General features: G+C 47.0%; 2 protein-coding genes across 3 annotated transcripts in view; one reads left to right on the forward strand and one right to left on the reverse strand.

Annotated features, from left to right (window-relative positions):
- Positions 1-489: 489 nt before the first annotated feature.
- On the forward strand, positions 490-8,127 carry SNAPC5 (small nuclear RNA activating complex polypeptide 5). Of its 2 annotated transcripts, XM_084783907.1 has the most exons (4): positions 490-638; positions 1,606-1,695; positions 3,314-3,457; positions 8,000-8,127. In XM_084783907.1, exons 1-3 carry the CDS (start codon positions 549-551, stop codon positions 3,437-3,439), a joined length of 306 nt encoding a protein of 101 aa, XP_084640033.1. In that variant the 5' UTR covers positions 490-548; the 3' UTR covers positions 3,440-3,457; positions 8,000-8,127. The 2 variants fall into 2 exon arrangements, with proteins under 2 accessions (XP_084640033.1, XP_084640034.1); XM_084783908.1 differs by lacking the exon at positions 1,606-1,695.
- Positions 7,153-15,528, reverse strand: part of MAP2K1 (mitogen-activated protein kinase kinase 1) — a 77,253-nt gene continuing 68,877 nt past the window's right edge. Inside the window, exons 7-11 of the mRNA XM_084783900.1 lie at positions 13,586-13,787; positions 12,063-12,127; positions 9,048-9,109; positions 8,699-8,744; positions 7,153-8,212 (exon numbers count right to left, since the gene is read on the reverse strand). Of these exons, the coding sequence (XP_084640026.1) occupies positions 8,099-8,212; positions 8,699-8,744; positions 9,048-9,109; positions 12,063-12,127; positions 13,586-13,787 (489 nt within the window). The 3' untranslated portion in view covers positions 7,153-8,098. The remainder of the gene's footprint in view (positions 8,213-8,698; positions 8,745-9,047; positions 9,110-12,062; positions 12,128-13,585; positions 13,788-15,528) is intronic.

The following is a 15,528-nucleotide window of genomic DNA, read 5'->3' on the forward strand; positions in this document are numbered from 1 at the left end:
TAGCTTTGGAGCATTTATTATCTTGGCTACTTGTTTAGCGGTGACAGGTGTTGCCTCCTATTCTGTAAATAGAAATGTCAAGCTGATCGTCCTAGAATTCGCTTCATTTCCGGTTGCCATCATGGTATTTGGTCAAAGCTGCTAGCAGGCAGGTAAACTCGGATTAAAAACAATAGCTTTCTGTCCTGGACTATGGGAGTTCCTTAAACTTAGTAGGGTTCATGTCCCACTAATGTTTAATACTAGAAATTAGTATTTCTAAAAATAAAGCTACTTCTGAGACATGTGAAACGAATTTTACTGTAAGGAATTGGCAATTGGACTGAAAAGTCGGCGCTCCTTGGGATTTCACTGTGTTAAGCTCCTGGTGGTTACTGGCGACGCTCTTTAGGATTTCATACTGTTCTTTTAAGCCCCTGGTTGTTACTGGCCCACAGCACGCAGCAGGAAGAGAATAAACCTGGGGCCCAAGGCTGCTTCCGGCGGTCGGAAGTAGCGTCATCACCCGGCGCCAGGAAGAAGGCAGCGCCCTAACAAGGTGGAATACCATGCTCAGCCGCCTGCAAGAGCTCCGCAAGGAGGAGGAGACCCTGCTGCGTCTAAAGGCAGCCCTGCACGACCAACTGAACCGCCTCAAGGTGACTGCGCTGGCCTCCAGCCCTAGTCCCTCGTGGCCAGCTTGCTCCCCACCGCTCCGGTCCCTAAGCCCACCTCCACCCGGCCCCGGCCCGCCGGTTTACGCCTCAGCTGCTGGTTACTAGTATTTATATGCACTGAAAAAGGCTTTAGTGTTGCAAAGCTAAAAGAGAATCGTAGAATGAGGTCTGGGAGAGAAGTTGTCCCCAAGAGTTCGCAGTGGCGCTTCTGGGAGCAGATTTAGGTCCACCTTCATCACTTCCTAGACCTAGGGGTAATTTGGCCCCTGTGAAATGACCATGGTAGTCCCTGCTCAGCACTCAATAGGCAGGATCTTTAATATAAGTGACATGAGGATTTCAGAATTTGTATACGGGGGATATAGAAAGTGGTAAGTAGTTTTCCTCTACAAGGACCTAATGATCGTGTGTTGAAGATGACCTCCCAGACGCAGATACCTTGACCCGCTAGGAAACAAGTGCATTTTGATCTTCTGCCTTCTCTTCCTCATTGATGAGTAGACCAGCTCAAGCTTAAGGCTTGTCTTGTGGAGCCTGCTGACACCTGCCTTTGTGCATTGTGTGTCTGTCTCAGAGAGAGACGACCTCCCTAGGTAACCCAGGGTGTCTTCAAACTTGTGATCCTTTTGTCTCCTCCAGTGTAGGGATTGCAGGCATGCATTTCACACCCAGCTACATTGCTAAACTGGGTGGGATGGCACACACCTTTAACCCCAGCACTTGGGAGGCAGAGGCTGGCAGATAATAACTGTAAATTCAAGGACAGCCAGAATGACATAATGTGAGCTTGTCTGGAAGGGGCAGTTTTTAAAAAGGAGGTAAAGTTCCTCCTGCCCTTTTAGAGCAGCACAAGCTGTTCCATCTCAGGCCAGCAGCATCCAGTGGAATCCACTCGCTTTGCCAAGCCAGCAGAATACTCAGTAAAATGTCCTTCACTCTTCTCTCCCAGGTTGAAGAAATGGCTCTCCAGTCAATGATAAGTTCTCGAAGAGGGACTGAGACGCTGTCTTCTCAGCCTGCACCTCAACAGTTATGTGATGTAAGTTTAGTCAAGTGTAGGTTCCAGATAGTGTGGACTCCCATTGTGCCCTTGCTGCTTGGGCAGGCAAATGTGGTGTGGCAAATTATTACCAAGTCCAAAGGATCCTGGGAAGTTCTAATCAAATGTTTGGAGGGCATGGGGGCAATTTACTATGCATTGAACCTGGAACCTCATACATGGCGAGCAACCAGTGAACTGTATCTCCAGCCCCTCATAATTTATAGTTCAACAAATAGCTTATCTACATTAATCTTCAGGCAATATTAGCTTGTCTTTTGTTGTTGTTGTTGTTTGAGACAGGATTTCCCTGTGTAGTCTTGGCTGTCCTAGACTCACTTTGTAGACCAGGTTGGCCTCTGCCTCCTGAGTGCTGAGATTAAAGGCAATGCGCCACCACACCCAGACCCAATAGCCTGTCTTTTAATAGTTGTCAAACTTAGACAGCTTCTACGCTCCTAGTGTGCACCAACTACCCAGCCTGCCCACTTCTCAGATTACTCCACTCTTCCCAGTTACTCAGATGTTGTAGTAGAGGTGGTGGGTTTTGTTTTGAAGCAGAGTCTTATGTACCCAGGCCAGCCTTCTGCCAGGCCTCTCAGCCTAGGATTACAGGCTTGTACCCTTACATCCTATTTAGAAACATGGCTCTTGCTGCTCTGTGTGTGTGGTTCAAATACAAAACGGGGTAAAGGATGAGTTGCATATGTGACCCTGCTTACTCTTACCAAGTGCCCTCGGCAAAGCCAATACACCGTATTTTGAAAGTTATCTGGTAAACCATGTTTTTTTTTCCCTAATACCCTCACACAGACACACAAGCAGGCAAAAGCCATGTATTTATTTTGTTTGTTTGTTTTCCCCAGAGTTTCTCTTATATCCCTGGCTGTCCTGGAACTCACTTTGTAGACCAGGCTGGCCTTGAACTCACAGAGATCAGCCTGCCTCTACTTCCCGAGTGCTGGTATTAAAGGTGGGCACCACCATATCCAGCCCCACAGTAATTTTGTTGATGGTTTTAAAAAGAACTTTGAAGGTAAGTTAACATTTTAGTAAATATGAAGTGTTTATTCTTGCTCCTTTTCAGTAATGGGAGAAATAGGAAACAGGACAGTGCTCTTTTCTCTTAGTCATAAAAATGTGATGAACATACAATTGCATTTTTTTAAATACAGAGCAGAGTTCCAGGACAGCCAAGGCTACACACAGAAACCCAGTCTTGACAAAACAAAACAGCAAAAATTTTGTATTTATAGACTTGTGCATGTTTGGGTGGGTGGGTGGGTGCTGGCACCCATGGCAGATACCTTAGATTTGGGACTTGTAAGCTGTTCAGCATGAATGTGAGGACTCAAACTTAGGCCTTTCAGAAAGTACTCTTTGTTTTGTTTTTTGAAGACAGAGTTTCTCTGTGTAGCCCTGGCTATTTTGTAACTTGCTCTGTAGCCGAGGCTGGCCTCGAACTCAGAGATCCACCGCCTCGGCCTCCTGAGTGTGCCACCATTGCCTGGCTTGCAACAAGTACTGGCAACCCCACAAATGAGATTTGATTTTAAAGAATTTGCTGCTTTAAGGCTCCGCTCCTTCCCACTAATCCTAATGCTCTTATTTCCCACAGATGTCAGTGCATGTAGACAATGAAGCATCAATCAATCAAACCACACTGAAGCTGAGCACAAGGAGCCCTATGGAGGAAGAGGAGGAGGAAGAGGAAGAAGAGGAGGAGGAAGAATCTGATTCGTAAAAGGGGACAAGAGCTAGGGTTAGTTTTACAAACTAAACTTCCAAGTCTCAGGCACTTCATCTCTTCAAAGATGTCCTCTTGCCTTGGGCCCTAAAGCCTATGTGAAAGAGGGTTTATACTTGTGAATGGGAAAGGCTCCATTGGTAAAGTATATTCATACAAATATGAAGACCTGTGTAAGAAGCTGGGTACAGTGTCACATGCCTATAACCCCACAATGGAGATAGGAAGACCAACAGGCCAGCCAAAATAGTGAGCTCTGGGTTCCCTGAGAGACCCTATCTGAAAACTCCAGTGCTGCTGGGCACGCCTGTAATCCCAGCACTCAGGGAAAGGGTTTAGAGTAGTGCTAGTACACAGCAAGCTGCTCAGATAGATGAAGCAGCTCAAGGTCAACTGTAGATAACATCTGATCCTTATCAAATGATACAGTAAGAAATAAGGAGTTTAGCTAGCTTTGGCAGATACACACCTGTAACCCCAGGTTTTGGGATGCTCTAGCAGGAGTGATTGTCATCCATTGCGAGGCCAACCTGGACTATAGCCAAAACCAGACACAATGCAAGGTCTTAGCATGGGTTTATCACTAGAGCATTGTGCTAAGTGACATAAAAGTCACTCAGTTCCATCTTTTTTTTTTTCCCTGAAAAGGGCAAACACTACAAGTTGAAGTAACTTCAGTTATTGCCAGGGGCAGTCATGTGAGAGGAGATGGGAGGCAAAGGCAGATGTCAGGCAAGGGTAATTGTCTCCACAGCGAGTTCTGGGACAGCCAAGACTACATAGAGACCCTGTCTCAAAAAATTATTAAAATGGTTTTGTGTAAGATATTCTCCCAAAGAAGAAATCAAGCTATATTGATGAGACAGCCTCAAGGGTAGTGACATTCTGGTCACCACGGTTTATATGTCCTTTTTATTTTGCTTGTGCATGTAGTGTACATGTGTACCACAGTGTGCATATGGAGATCACAGGACAATTATTGATAGTTGGTTCTTCTACCATGTGAGTCCCAAGGGTTGAACTTAGTTTGTTAAGCTTGGCAATAAGTATTGTTACCTTACTCACAGAACCATGTCACCTGCACATGACTGCTCTGTTTTTGTTTTTGTTTTTAAGATACATGTGTAAGTAAAGTACCGTGTGTATAAAGCTGAATCCCTCAGAGCTGGAGTAGCAAATGTTTGTGAGGTACCTAGTTTCTAATGTGGTTGCTGGTACCCAAACTACATACCTCACAATTGCACAACAGAACTCTTAATTAAGAATGAGAGTATTTCTGGGACTCACTTCCTATTTTTTATAGCTGCCTCATAGGCATGACAAAGCCAGCACTTGGAGTATCTCTCCTCCCTTTGAAGGTATAGTTAACTCTAAGCACTGACGGGAAACCATTTCTCTGAATAGTACAGCTGACTGACCAGGCCTGGATCACCAGCAAGGACCTCTTGTGAGCATGGCAGGCCTTGCGACATGTAAGAACTAGCTCATGATTTTGCCCAGGCAGGTTCCCAAGCCCACTGTGCTGGCTGGTTATCTGTCAACTTGACACAAGCTATGACAGAGGAAATTGCCTCTTTAAGATGGGGCTTTGGGCTGGGTGTAGTTCCGCATGCTTTTTAATCCCAGCACTCAGGAGGGGAGGTAGGAGCGTCTCTGAGTTCAAGGCCAAAGCCAGCCTGGTCTACAAATCAAATCCAGGACAGCCAGGACTACAAAAGAAACCCTGTCTTGGAAAATTTTAAATAAATAAATATCAGGCTTTGGACAATCCTGTAGGGCATTTTCTTACTGAGATTGGAGGACCCAGCCCTTGGGCAGGTATAATTAAAGGAGACAGAACAAGCCGGTAAGCAGCCTTCCTACGGAGCCTCTAAATCAGCTTCTTCTGGATTCCCACCCAGTCTGAATACCTGCCTTGGTTTACTTCAGTAGACTCTGATTCAGGGTATGTAAGCCCTTTCCTCCCAGAGTGGCTTTGGTATTTTACCACAGCAATAGAAACCCACAGTTTTCTCCTGTGTAAGGAGACTGCGGGTCACAGGCCCAGAGAAGGTGTTGGAGTTACTGCTCTGCACAAGAAGAGTCGGCCCAAAACTGGAGTTGCAGGAGACCCAGCTAGACCACTGCACAGAGCCATCACTGTGCACACAATGCTTAGTTTTGCTTTGTTTGTTTGTTTTTCAAGATGGGGTTTCTCTATATAGTCCAGGCTGGCCTTGAACTGGGAATAAAGGTGTTTACCACCACCACCCAACTTTATTTTCTTTTTGTTTTTTGGAGACAGGGTTTTTCTGTGTAGCCTTGGCTGTCCTGGATTCACTCTGTACACCAGGTTGGCCTCGAACTCACAGCAATCCACCTGCCTCTGCCTCCCTAGTGCTGGGATTAAGGGCCACACCCAGCTCTTTTCTTTCTTTTGAGGCAAGGTTTCTCTATACAGCCCTGGCTGTCCTGGAACTCATTATATAGACCAGGTCAGCGTCAAACTCACCGAGACCCACCTGTTCCTGCCTCCCAAGAGTTGGTACTAAAGCTGGATCTGCAGTGCCTGGCATGTGCGGCTAGTTCTTAATGTCAGCTCAGCAGAAGAGCTGACTTGTGGGCAAGCCTGTGCTGCGTTTTCTTGAATCATGGTTGATGTGGCAGGGCCCAGCTCACTGTGGGCTGTGTCACCCCTGGGCGCTGTAAGAAAGGATCAGCAAGGATGACGAGAAAGCCAGTAAGCAGGGTTCCTCCATAGCCTCCAGGCTTCCGCCATGTGTTCCCTGGACGATGGGCTGGCTACAAGCCCCTTCCTCCTGGCTTTTGGTCAGGGTATTCATATCAGCAAGAGAAGCGCTCAGACAGTGTAATATTTATGCCTTCAGCCGTGTTCTTGTCTTCACTTTTCCTGCCTCAGTGCCTGGCTAAATCACTGCTGCCGCGTTTTCCTTGCTGTGAAGAGACACCATGACCATGGCAACTGTTAAATGAATTAAGTGAAAGTATTTAGGTCTGGGGAGATGGCTCAGAGGTTAAGAGCACTGTCTGTTCTTCCTAAAGGTCCTAAGTTCAATTCCCAGCAACCACATGGTGGCTCACAGCCATCTATGAGATCTGGTGCCCTCTTCTGGCCTACAGGCAGAACACTGTATACATAATAAATAAATCTTTTTTTAAAAGAAAAAGAAAATATTTAATAGGGGCTGCCGACTTACAGTTTCAGAGGTTTAGTCCATTATCGTCATGGCAGGAAGCATGGCAGCGTGCGGGCAGACATGGTGCTGAGGAGTTCTATATCTTGAGCCCAAGGCAGCAGGAGGAGACTGCAACATGGAGTGTTTTTTGAGCACAGACCTCAGAGCCCGTCTACACAGTGACGAACTCCCTCCAGCGAGGCTACATCTCCTAATAGTGCCACTCTTTTTTTTTTTTTAAATAATAATTTATTTATTTTTATTGTATGTGCACTGGTGTTTTGCCTGAATGTATGTCTGTGAGGGTATCAGATCTTGGAGTTAGAGACAGATGTGAGCTGCCATGTGGGCGCTGGGAATTGAACCCAGGTCCTTTGGAAGAGCAGGCAGTGCTCTTAACTGCTGAGCCATCGGCCCAGCCCCCAATAGTGCCACTCTTTATGAGTCAAGCATTCAAATAATAATGAGTCTGTGGTGGCTGAACCTGTCTCAACCACAGTCTAGAGAAACAAAGGCCTGCCACAAAAGCAGAAATACCTTTTGTATCCTTTTTATTTTAACTTGATAGTATTTTTTTAGAATAAGAGATTAGATTTGATAAACATCTGGATTAAAATGGTTAAAAGGGCTTTCATACAATTTGTAGGCACTAGACACGTTTACAATAGCATTGGTGCTTGGATTGGAGGAAAGACAGAACTTTGACACATACTGATGCCTTAATCCATTTGTGACAATCAAAATAACCACCAATTTAGAAACACTAATCCAAACTTAAGAGACATACACCACTGAGTACCCCATACTGTATATTTAAAATAAATACAGAAATACAGCCAGAAGTTGAAAAATCACCACAGCAGACAGACTGAAGCCCCAGCTATCATGGCAGTGATGGGCTCTGGTTAGTTTTTTTGTTTTTTGTTTTGTTTTGTTTTTTTGTTTTTTTAAATGAGAATTGCTGAGTTTTATACCAAAAGCAAAAAGTAAGAATGCCGTGATGTGCACGTTCTGATGCTCATTTCAGCAGCAGTAAAGCATGCTTCCCATGCACTGCCTGTGGGGTGTCTTACAAGGCTCCCTCTCCTCAGATTGAGGGGTCACCAGCAAGAGTGAAGTACCAAAGGTCCGAGAATCCTGACAATTCAGGCAGCCAGTTAGTCACGGAACATGAACAGCGGTGCAAACATCAGTAAGAATGACCACCCAGGTCACCAGGGTTTCACTGTTGTTCAGCTTGGCATGTGTTTGACCAACATACAAATAGCCCCAAGCACAAAGCCAATTCACTCAGGGGAGTAACCATAGTGATACGACAGTGATATTAAAAATGACACAAGTACTATTTGGCACATGCTGTGTTCTTCATCCTTTGTCACAGATGGGATGCACGTCTGAACAGAGACAAGCATGGGAGAGGCTTGAAAGCAACATGGCATGCCACTGGGCAGAGGATTCCTCTTGGCTGCTTCCCAAAGGCTCAGATGCCGGCGGCATGGGTTGGTGTGCTGGGCTGATTAAGCCCAATGGTGGAGCAGAGCCAACCTGCAAAGTCCACCTCCTCAGCATCAGATCTCTTGATGAAAGCGTGAACCTGTGTGCAGGAAATACTGTTGAAAACCTGGGAGCAAAAGTACCACTGGGAAGAAGATGCCTCTAGTGCTCAACCTGAGCAGCAAGTAGGCCAGCTGCAGCCCAAAGACCCCATCCCCACCTCCCTGCCACACGCAGCTGTGAGGCCCTGGGAAACTTGTGTCTTGTAAGAAGGGACACGGCATTCAAGGGTACACAGAGCATTGAGTGTCACGTTCCTGTGCCACTGCCATCAAGCAAGAACCAGATGGAGATTAACTCAAGATGCTGGAAATGTGAGACGAACAAGTCAGAACTGGGGATAGGGGCTGTCCTTAAGGCTGTGGGCAGCGCCGCCCCTCCCCCATCCCAGGTCCCCTGTAAGTCACAGGACAGAGGAGATTGATGTCTGGCTTTGTGCAGCCCCAACCCTGACTCGGGTGAGAGGACTGGGGCAGGGCAGAACAATGGCTCAGTCAGATAAATAAACTGGCTCTGTGAGACTCACCATGAGCTGCTTCAGATCTGCTCTCTCTGCAGGGTTCTTTATTAAGCTGAAAAGAAGATGAATAAAGTGAGAGTGCTGGTTCTCAGCCACACTGCTCCTGTTTGCATGCCTGCCCCTGACACTGAGGCTGAGCCTTGCTCATCCCCAAGCATATAAGAGTCTTGCTCAATTAAACCAAGGCCAGAAACTAACAGGATGATCCCTGCAGTTCAAGTGAGAGCACCACCCAGGATCAGACAGTCCTGAGTCCCAGCACTCCAAGTAGCATGGCAAGAGCCAGGGTTAATCAAAACAGGAAAGGGGTAAGGTGTGTGTGTGGTGGAGGGGGTCTTCTCAGAAACAAACTTACCATTTATTCACAAAATCCTGAAATTCCAGACTGAATACTCCACTGGGCAGTTTTGGAGGAGGCTGTAAACACAGCAGCACATGAGACACTCGACCTCTGCTCCAGTCACCTCCCCATCACACCCATGCCTACGACCACTGCTGCCCCCTTCAGTTCCAGGAAAGTGGCCTTAGGAAGTCCAGCTCCTCCTGGCTCACTTTGTTGGGACCACTTTGAGTATTCTACCACTCTGGTGACGGAACAAATCCTGTTCTCCTCAGCCTGCTCACTCTCCTATGGAATAAGGTTGGGCTATTAGCTCTAGTACCCTCTCGGTTTAGACACTCAAATGTAGAATCCAGAATAGTAGAGTATATGAGTGGTGACAGGCCCGGAAGTGCCACCAGCAGTTACTAACAGCAGGAGCTCCAGGGATACACAAACTCGGAGGCACCACTCAGACCAGACAGTACCCCCAGAAGCCACAAAACAAAACCCCTTTCTGAGCCCTTACAAAGGCTAATAAACAATAACTGGCAGCTCTAGGGTATCTGTCAGTTCTCGTGACCCCTGCCAGTAGCTATGTGCAGCTTTCTTGGGAGGAGCAGTACTTGAGATATACGTAAGATGTCGCTGTAATTAAATACCAGCAAGCATTCCAGAGGCAGAGGCAGGTGGATCTCTTGAGTTTTAGGCCAGCCTGGTCTACATAGTGAGTTCCAGTCAGGCCTCAGACAAAACCAAACAAAAAAAGCTGGGTGGTGCCTGCTTGCAGTCCCACCACTTGGGGGTGCTGATGCATTTGAGACTAGTCCAGGCTACATGAGACCCTTCTAAAAAACAAACACTGGTTCTGCACAGTGGCTCAGTTCAGTAGTAGAGAGCTTGTATAGCATGCATGAGGCATGGGTTTGACCCCCTTCTCCCCCAGCACTGCAGGAACAACAAAATATAAGCCCCTTATTAAAAATCCCAGCAAGCCCTCTCAATCCTGAATTGACTTGTCAATTTAAGGTCAGCTACAACCAGATTGTAGAACAGTGGCCAAGACAAGCCCCATCCTGTAAACTGATCTAACTGTAGAGACAATTGTGTGGAATATTCAAGAGGCCAATGTAGCCGAGCATGGTGGTGGTGCACACCTTTAATCCCAGCATTCGGGAGGCAGAGGCAGGCCTGGTCTACAAAGTGAGTCCAGGACAGCCAAGGCTACACAGAGGAACCCTGACTCAAAAAAAAAAAAAAAAAAAAAAAGAAGAAGAAGAAGAAGAAGAAAGAAGAAGAAGAAGAAGAAGAAGAAGAAGAAGAAGAAGAAGAAGAAGAAGAAGAAGAAGAAGAAGAAGAAGAAAAGGCCAATATTTGCTGAGGGGGCAAGGCAAGAAAGGACTGGATGCTCGCAAAGGCTCTTGGGCTGGGGAAAGATGTGAGTTATTGCCCAGCCTAGAGCCTCAGTTTCCTTACCTAAAGTGAGGAGGAGAAGGTGGTTTGGCCCACCTCAGCTGGCTTGAACAGTGAGAGCAGAATGTGAGCACTAGTGGGGAAAGCAATGTGCAGAGCTACACAGGTGTCCAGGCACCACCCCCCCCCCCCAACAGGCCCAGAGGCACTTGGGCTCCAAAGGCAGAGGAGGATGGCCCAGCCTGCACTGAAGAACCCCTCAAGCCTGCACGGATGCCTTGCTCCTTGCTGCCAATGTCCTGCTCTGCACATGGTAGAGAAGCAAACACATTTGTAACAGAAAATGGGACTGTTTGTGCCTGTAAGGATCTGTTTTCAGAGAAGGAAACAAGAAGACATCCTATGAGTTCTAGAAGTCAAAGATATCTGAGCTGGGGGCTGCCTCTGAAACATGCAGCGCTCATCCCTTCTCATCAACTGCCAAGGCTGCTCCTGCTGCAGGCCAGAGTGCTGGCCCCTGGCTCCTATCGCACGCATGTGCTGCCCCAGCCTACTCCTAAGCAAACCTTTGGAGCAAGTTACCTGTTTTCTTAATGTGCACTTACTTATAAATAGGTTTCACAAGTGGTATGGCTTTTTATGTTAAAGTCAGCAAAGAGTAACAAGATTTTTAAAAACTTAATCACCTATACAGGCATATATATATAAAATATTTTTCTCACCCTCCCCCCACTTTGCTTTGAGACAATGTCTCATTCCATAATTCAGGCAAGCCTAAAACTCGTGACATCCTCCCTTGGCCACCCAGGTGCTCAGATTACAGGCTTGAACCACTCCCCCAGAAGTAATGTCCTTCTTTCACAGAACTGATAATGGATATTTCACATCTCTTTCTATAGTCACAGCTTTTAAAAGGCAGTTAAAATAAGAACCCAAAGCTATCATGTTGCAGTTCTGCAGCCACTAGCCCACCTCCCTCCACCCCAGCTAACCATCATCTTTAGTCCATCCCACTTCTCACACTTCCTGTGCTCAGAACTTTGTAAATGCACTGGGCAGCCTAATAATGAAGACAGGTAAACATTGGGTGAATGGGAGGCTCCTGATGTTGGGAAAGAAGAAGGGACTCTGAGCCAACAATTCCAAGAGCAAAGCACAGGCCCCCTGGGCACCCACACCATGTGAGTAACTCAGATGAGCCATGGCTTTCCCTCCCACCTCCCCTTCTGAGACAGGGATCTTACAGGCCAAGGCCTGCCTTGGACTCGCCTGTCTCAATCTGAGTATTGGCATCACAGGTCTGCACCAACACTCACAACTATTTTTTGTTGTTGTTTTTCCTCAGTTTTGCCCCTATTTTATTTTGTGTTTTTGTTTGTTTGTTTGTTTGTTTCGTCTGAATGTGTGTCTGTGCACAACACGCATGAGTGCAGTGCCCACAGAGGAGGGTATCAGACCCCTTGGACCTAGAGTTACAGATGGGTGTGAGCTGTCATGTGGGTTCTGGGAACTGAACCCAGTTTCTCTGCAAGAACAGCTTCTAGCTACTGTGCTTAACCACTAAGCCATCTTGACACCCATAACTACTTACTTTCTTGAGTAAAACACCCAAGGTCAAGGAAACCTGGCAGCACTTACCTCATTGACTATGTAATCCAACAACTCAAAAATTGCCATAGGAGGTCGGCTGTCCATTCCATATGCTGCCAATTAATAAAGAAGAGAAAACATTTGAGGTAAGACAAAAGGCTACTTGTCAGTATGAGTCAAAGGGTTAAGCATGGGTCATGGACCATAAAACGCTACTTTGGACAAGGCCTAAACATGGAGGGATCCAGAAGGCATGGCTCTGAGTCTGGGCTCAGTAACATCCTACATGTGTGACCTCAGCAAATTGGTTGACCACTGAGTCAAAGTATAGAGCTTTGGAAAGGGAATCAAGTGACAAGGGAATCTTCCCATCCTTCATTTACAGAGCAGCCAGTGACATAACTAAATAAGCACAGAGCTATGTATTTCAGCTTGGCTTGTATGCACCGTATAAGCAGAGCCCAAAGCCTCCAAAGTGCTAGTCAATTCTGCCACCAAGCCACACTCTCAGGCCCAGAACTTGTTTTAATTCCTTCTGAGCATGGAATTTTTTCCTTTCCAATCCCAAGATCACAAGCCAACCCCTCCAGTAGGTGGTTATCACCACTGGTGCTTCTCCCTTCCTGCACACATTAGCCACATGGTGTCATCAGGATAAAGACCTAATCTCCTGGCCAGGTAGGAAGTTACATAAAAATGAAAAGCTGGCCAGATGTGGTAGCACAAGTATTTAATTCCAGCACTCATGAGGCAAAGACAGAGGGTGATTTCTGGGAGTTGAGCAAGTTTCAGTCACTCAGAGTAAACATGATGCCATACAAAAAATTTTTTTTAAGTTACATGGTGCCTCAAAAAATTTTCAAAAAAAAAAAACAAAACAATTCCCCCAAAATAAACAAAACTGAAAAGGTTGTATGCGAGCACTCCCCTAGAGCCAAGTATCTCAGTGTATACCACTCAGAAGCACGTATGCTGCAAAACTGATGCTTAGCAGTCAGACCAGCCACTTAGGAGTCTATGAGGCCTTGGCAAGGAAAAGTGCTCTGTGCCTCAGTTTCTTCGTCTCTAAAGTGGCAATTATAGCAGTGCTCACGAGCAGACTGCTTTCAAAATTAGAACATATTAGGCAGAACCATGGAGTCAGGAAGTAAGTAGAACAGTGGTTGCCAAGGGATGGGCTAGGGGGAAAGTGGGAGTAAGTGGTGATGGGAAAGATGATCTGGGGGTATGAAAATGTTCTAGAAAGAGGTGGTGGCGGCGCTGTACAATAAAGAACTACAAACCACTTAACTATATGTATATCTAAGCATACAGATTTTATGGTATGTGAACCTTATAATTTAAAAAAGAAATCCACATTATTAAAAAGAAAACTAATATTGGTAAGTACTAAGCACAGCACCTAGATCACAGTAATTATTCAACAAACAGTGGGCATCTTTAGCAAGAACAATAGTTTTCTACACCTACCCAAGGACCCTTGCTATTACTCCAAGACCCAGCCTGACACCCAGAAAACTGCAACAGTAAGGGATCCCCACAGTCCTCACTGGCGACAGCAAGCCACTCACAGCTGAGGGGCCTCCCAGGAGTCCTTGGCCTGGGTGGTGTTTCAGCTGCGTCTCCCTCCACGTGGCATCCAAACAGCAGCTCCAGCTCCTTGGCATCAGGAGGAGGGATAGGGTATCTCCCAACTGCCATCTCCACCAGAGAGAGCCCCATGCTCCAGATGTCTGACTGCACGGAGTAGTGAGTCCCCTGGAGTCTCTCGGGCTATGGGGGAGACAGATGGTCATGCCGCTCGCTCTAGCCAGGCCCCCAGGACTGCTCTGGGGCTTTTACCTTCCAGCACCCCGTACCTTGACACATGTCACAGCTAAGAGCTCCTCTAGCTTCTTGGATGTTGCCTCTACCTCTGACCTCTCCTTACTGCTCCATTTTCCCTGGACTCTGCCTCAGCTGGCAGCATCCGCAGAGTCAGGTCCTCACTGCTTGTGGTTCCTGCTTTGTCTAGTCTGGCACCCTGTCTCAACCCCACATGAGGGGCTTAAGAGGAGACTATACACTATGGGAGGCTGAACTCCAGGTTCTCTCTATATAAAATGGGAATGTTTATACCCAAAAACCCTGCTGCTAACTGGTAACAGTGATGACAACACCGTGCCCATTGTACTAGTGTCACAGCAGGAACCATATGAAATGAAAACCTTTCGATGTGGCGAGCACTACACAAGCATGTGCTGACCATGGTGGGGGCACCGGGGAAGAAGCAGCATAGAGTCTGTCTCCACACTGAGCTCCAGGTCAAGCAGACATGTATGTCAAGGAACACACACACACACACACACACACACACACACACACACACACACACACAAAACAACAACAAAAACTTCACTCTGATCATAGTGCATTTATTTAGATACCCAACTAGCTTCTTCCATGGGATTTTCCACCAACTCTAACACTGGACTACTTTGAAACTGACCATATAACCACAAAAACCCAACCACTAAGCCGTGGATCACTAAGTCCCAAGGCCTAATTGAGTCAGAACTTGAGAGCAACTGAGTGGCCCAAGGTGCAAGCTGTTCAGCTTGCTTCCTCATCTGGAGAAGAAGCAGTCAGAATGCAAAGAGCAGAACTTCCCTGTAGCTGTGGGGTAAGCATATTGTGCTACTGACGGTAGCTAGTGCCACAGTGGGGGTGGGGACCAGCAGGGCGCAATGGGGAGATGGACATCACGTCTACATAAGGAGTAAGGAAGGTGCTGGCTCCCTCGCGCTAGCTGTTCTCACCTCCTACATAGGAGCCCTCATCTCTATGATAGTACAACTGCAGGCATGGACTGACACTCAAGGATGTGACAGCTCTTTGGCTATGCGTGAAACACACTGGGCCTCAGGCCTCTCCTTACTATTTGGACCTGCACTTCTCCCTTGCTACCCTTACTCTCATCCTCTTGTGCACTGCCTCAGAAACACTCCCCACAGACTTTCCCTGCTAGACTTAGAAATTAGCTATCCAAAGACCCTTTCATTCAGTCAAACCCACATCACCCACTCACCAGCCATTCCTAACATCCTCAATGTGCCAGACCCCCGCCAGGCCTTAGTAAAGACACCTGGGCTGAAGCTTTATGGTACAGGAAGGGGAAAGACTCCATGAAGATGCGACAATGGGCATGGGGACAGCTTTATATAGCACTCAGGTAACAGTGGGAGCCAACAAACTTGGGCTCAAGAGGGAAGACTGACTGTCAAGAGGGTATTGGCTGCACTAGTGCAGACTCTAAGCAAAGGCTGGACGGAAGGCAGGTAAATGATCCAGAGCCATGCAGTGACAGGGAGGAAGGGAGAAGAATGGAGGGAACAGTCCAGACCTCCCAAACAGGGCCACTCAGGATGAGCAGCTGGGAACCAGCAGCAGGCCGGGAGGGGTGTGGCCACGCCTGAGTCTCTTGGGTTTGAGGGTTTGAGGATCAGACAAGATGTCTGGTAGACTTTCAGTCTCT

Source organism: Acomys minous, assembly GCF_964271855.1.
Source record: "Acomys minous genome assembly, chromosome: 5".
NCBI classification, from domain to species: Eukaryota; Metazoa; Chordata; class Mammalia; order Rodentia; family Muridae; genus Acomys; species Acomys minous.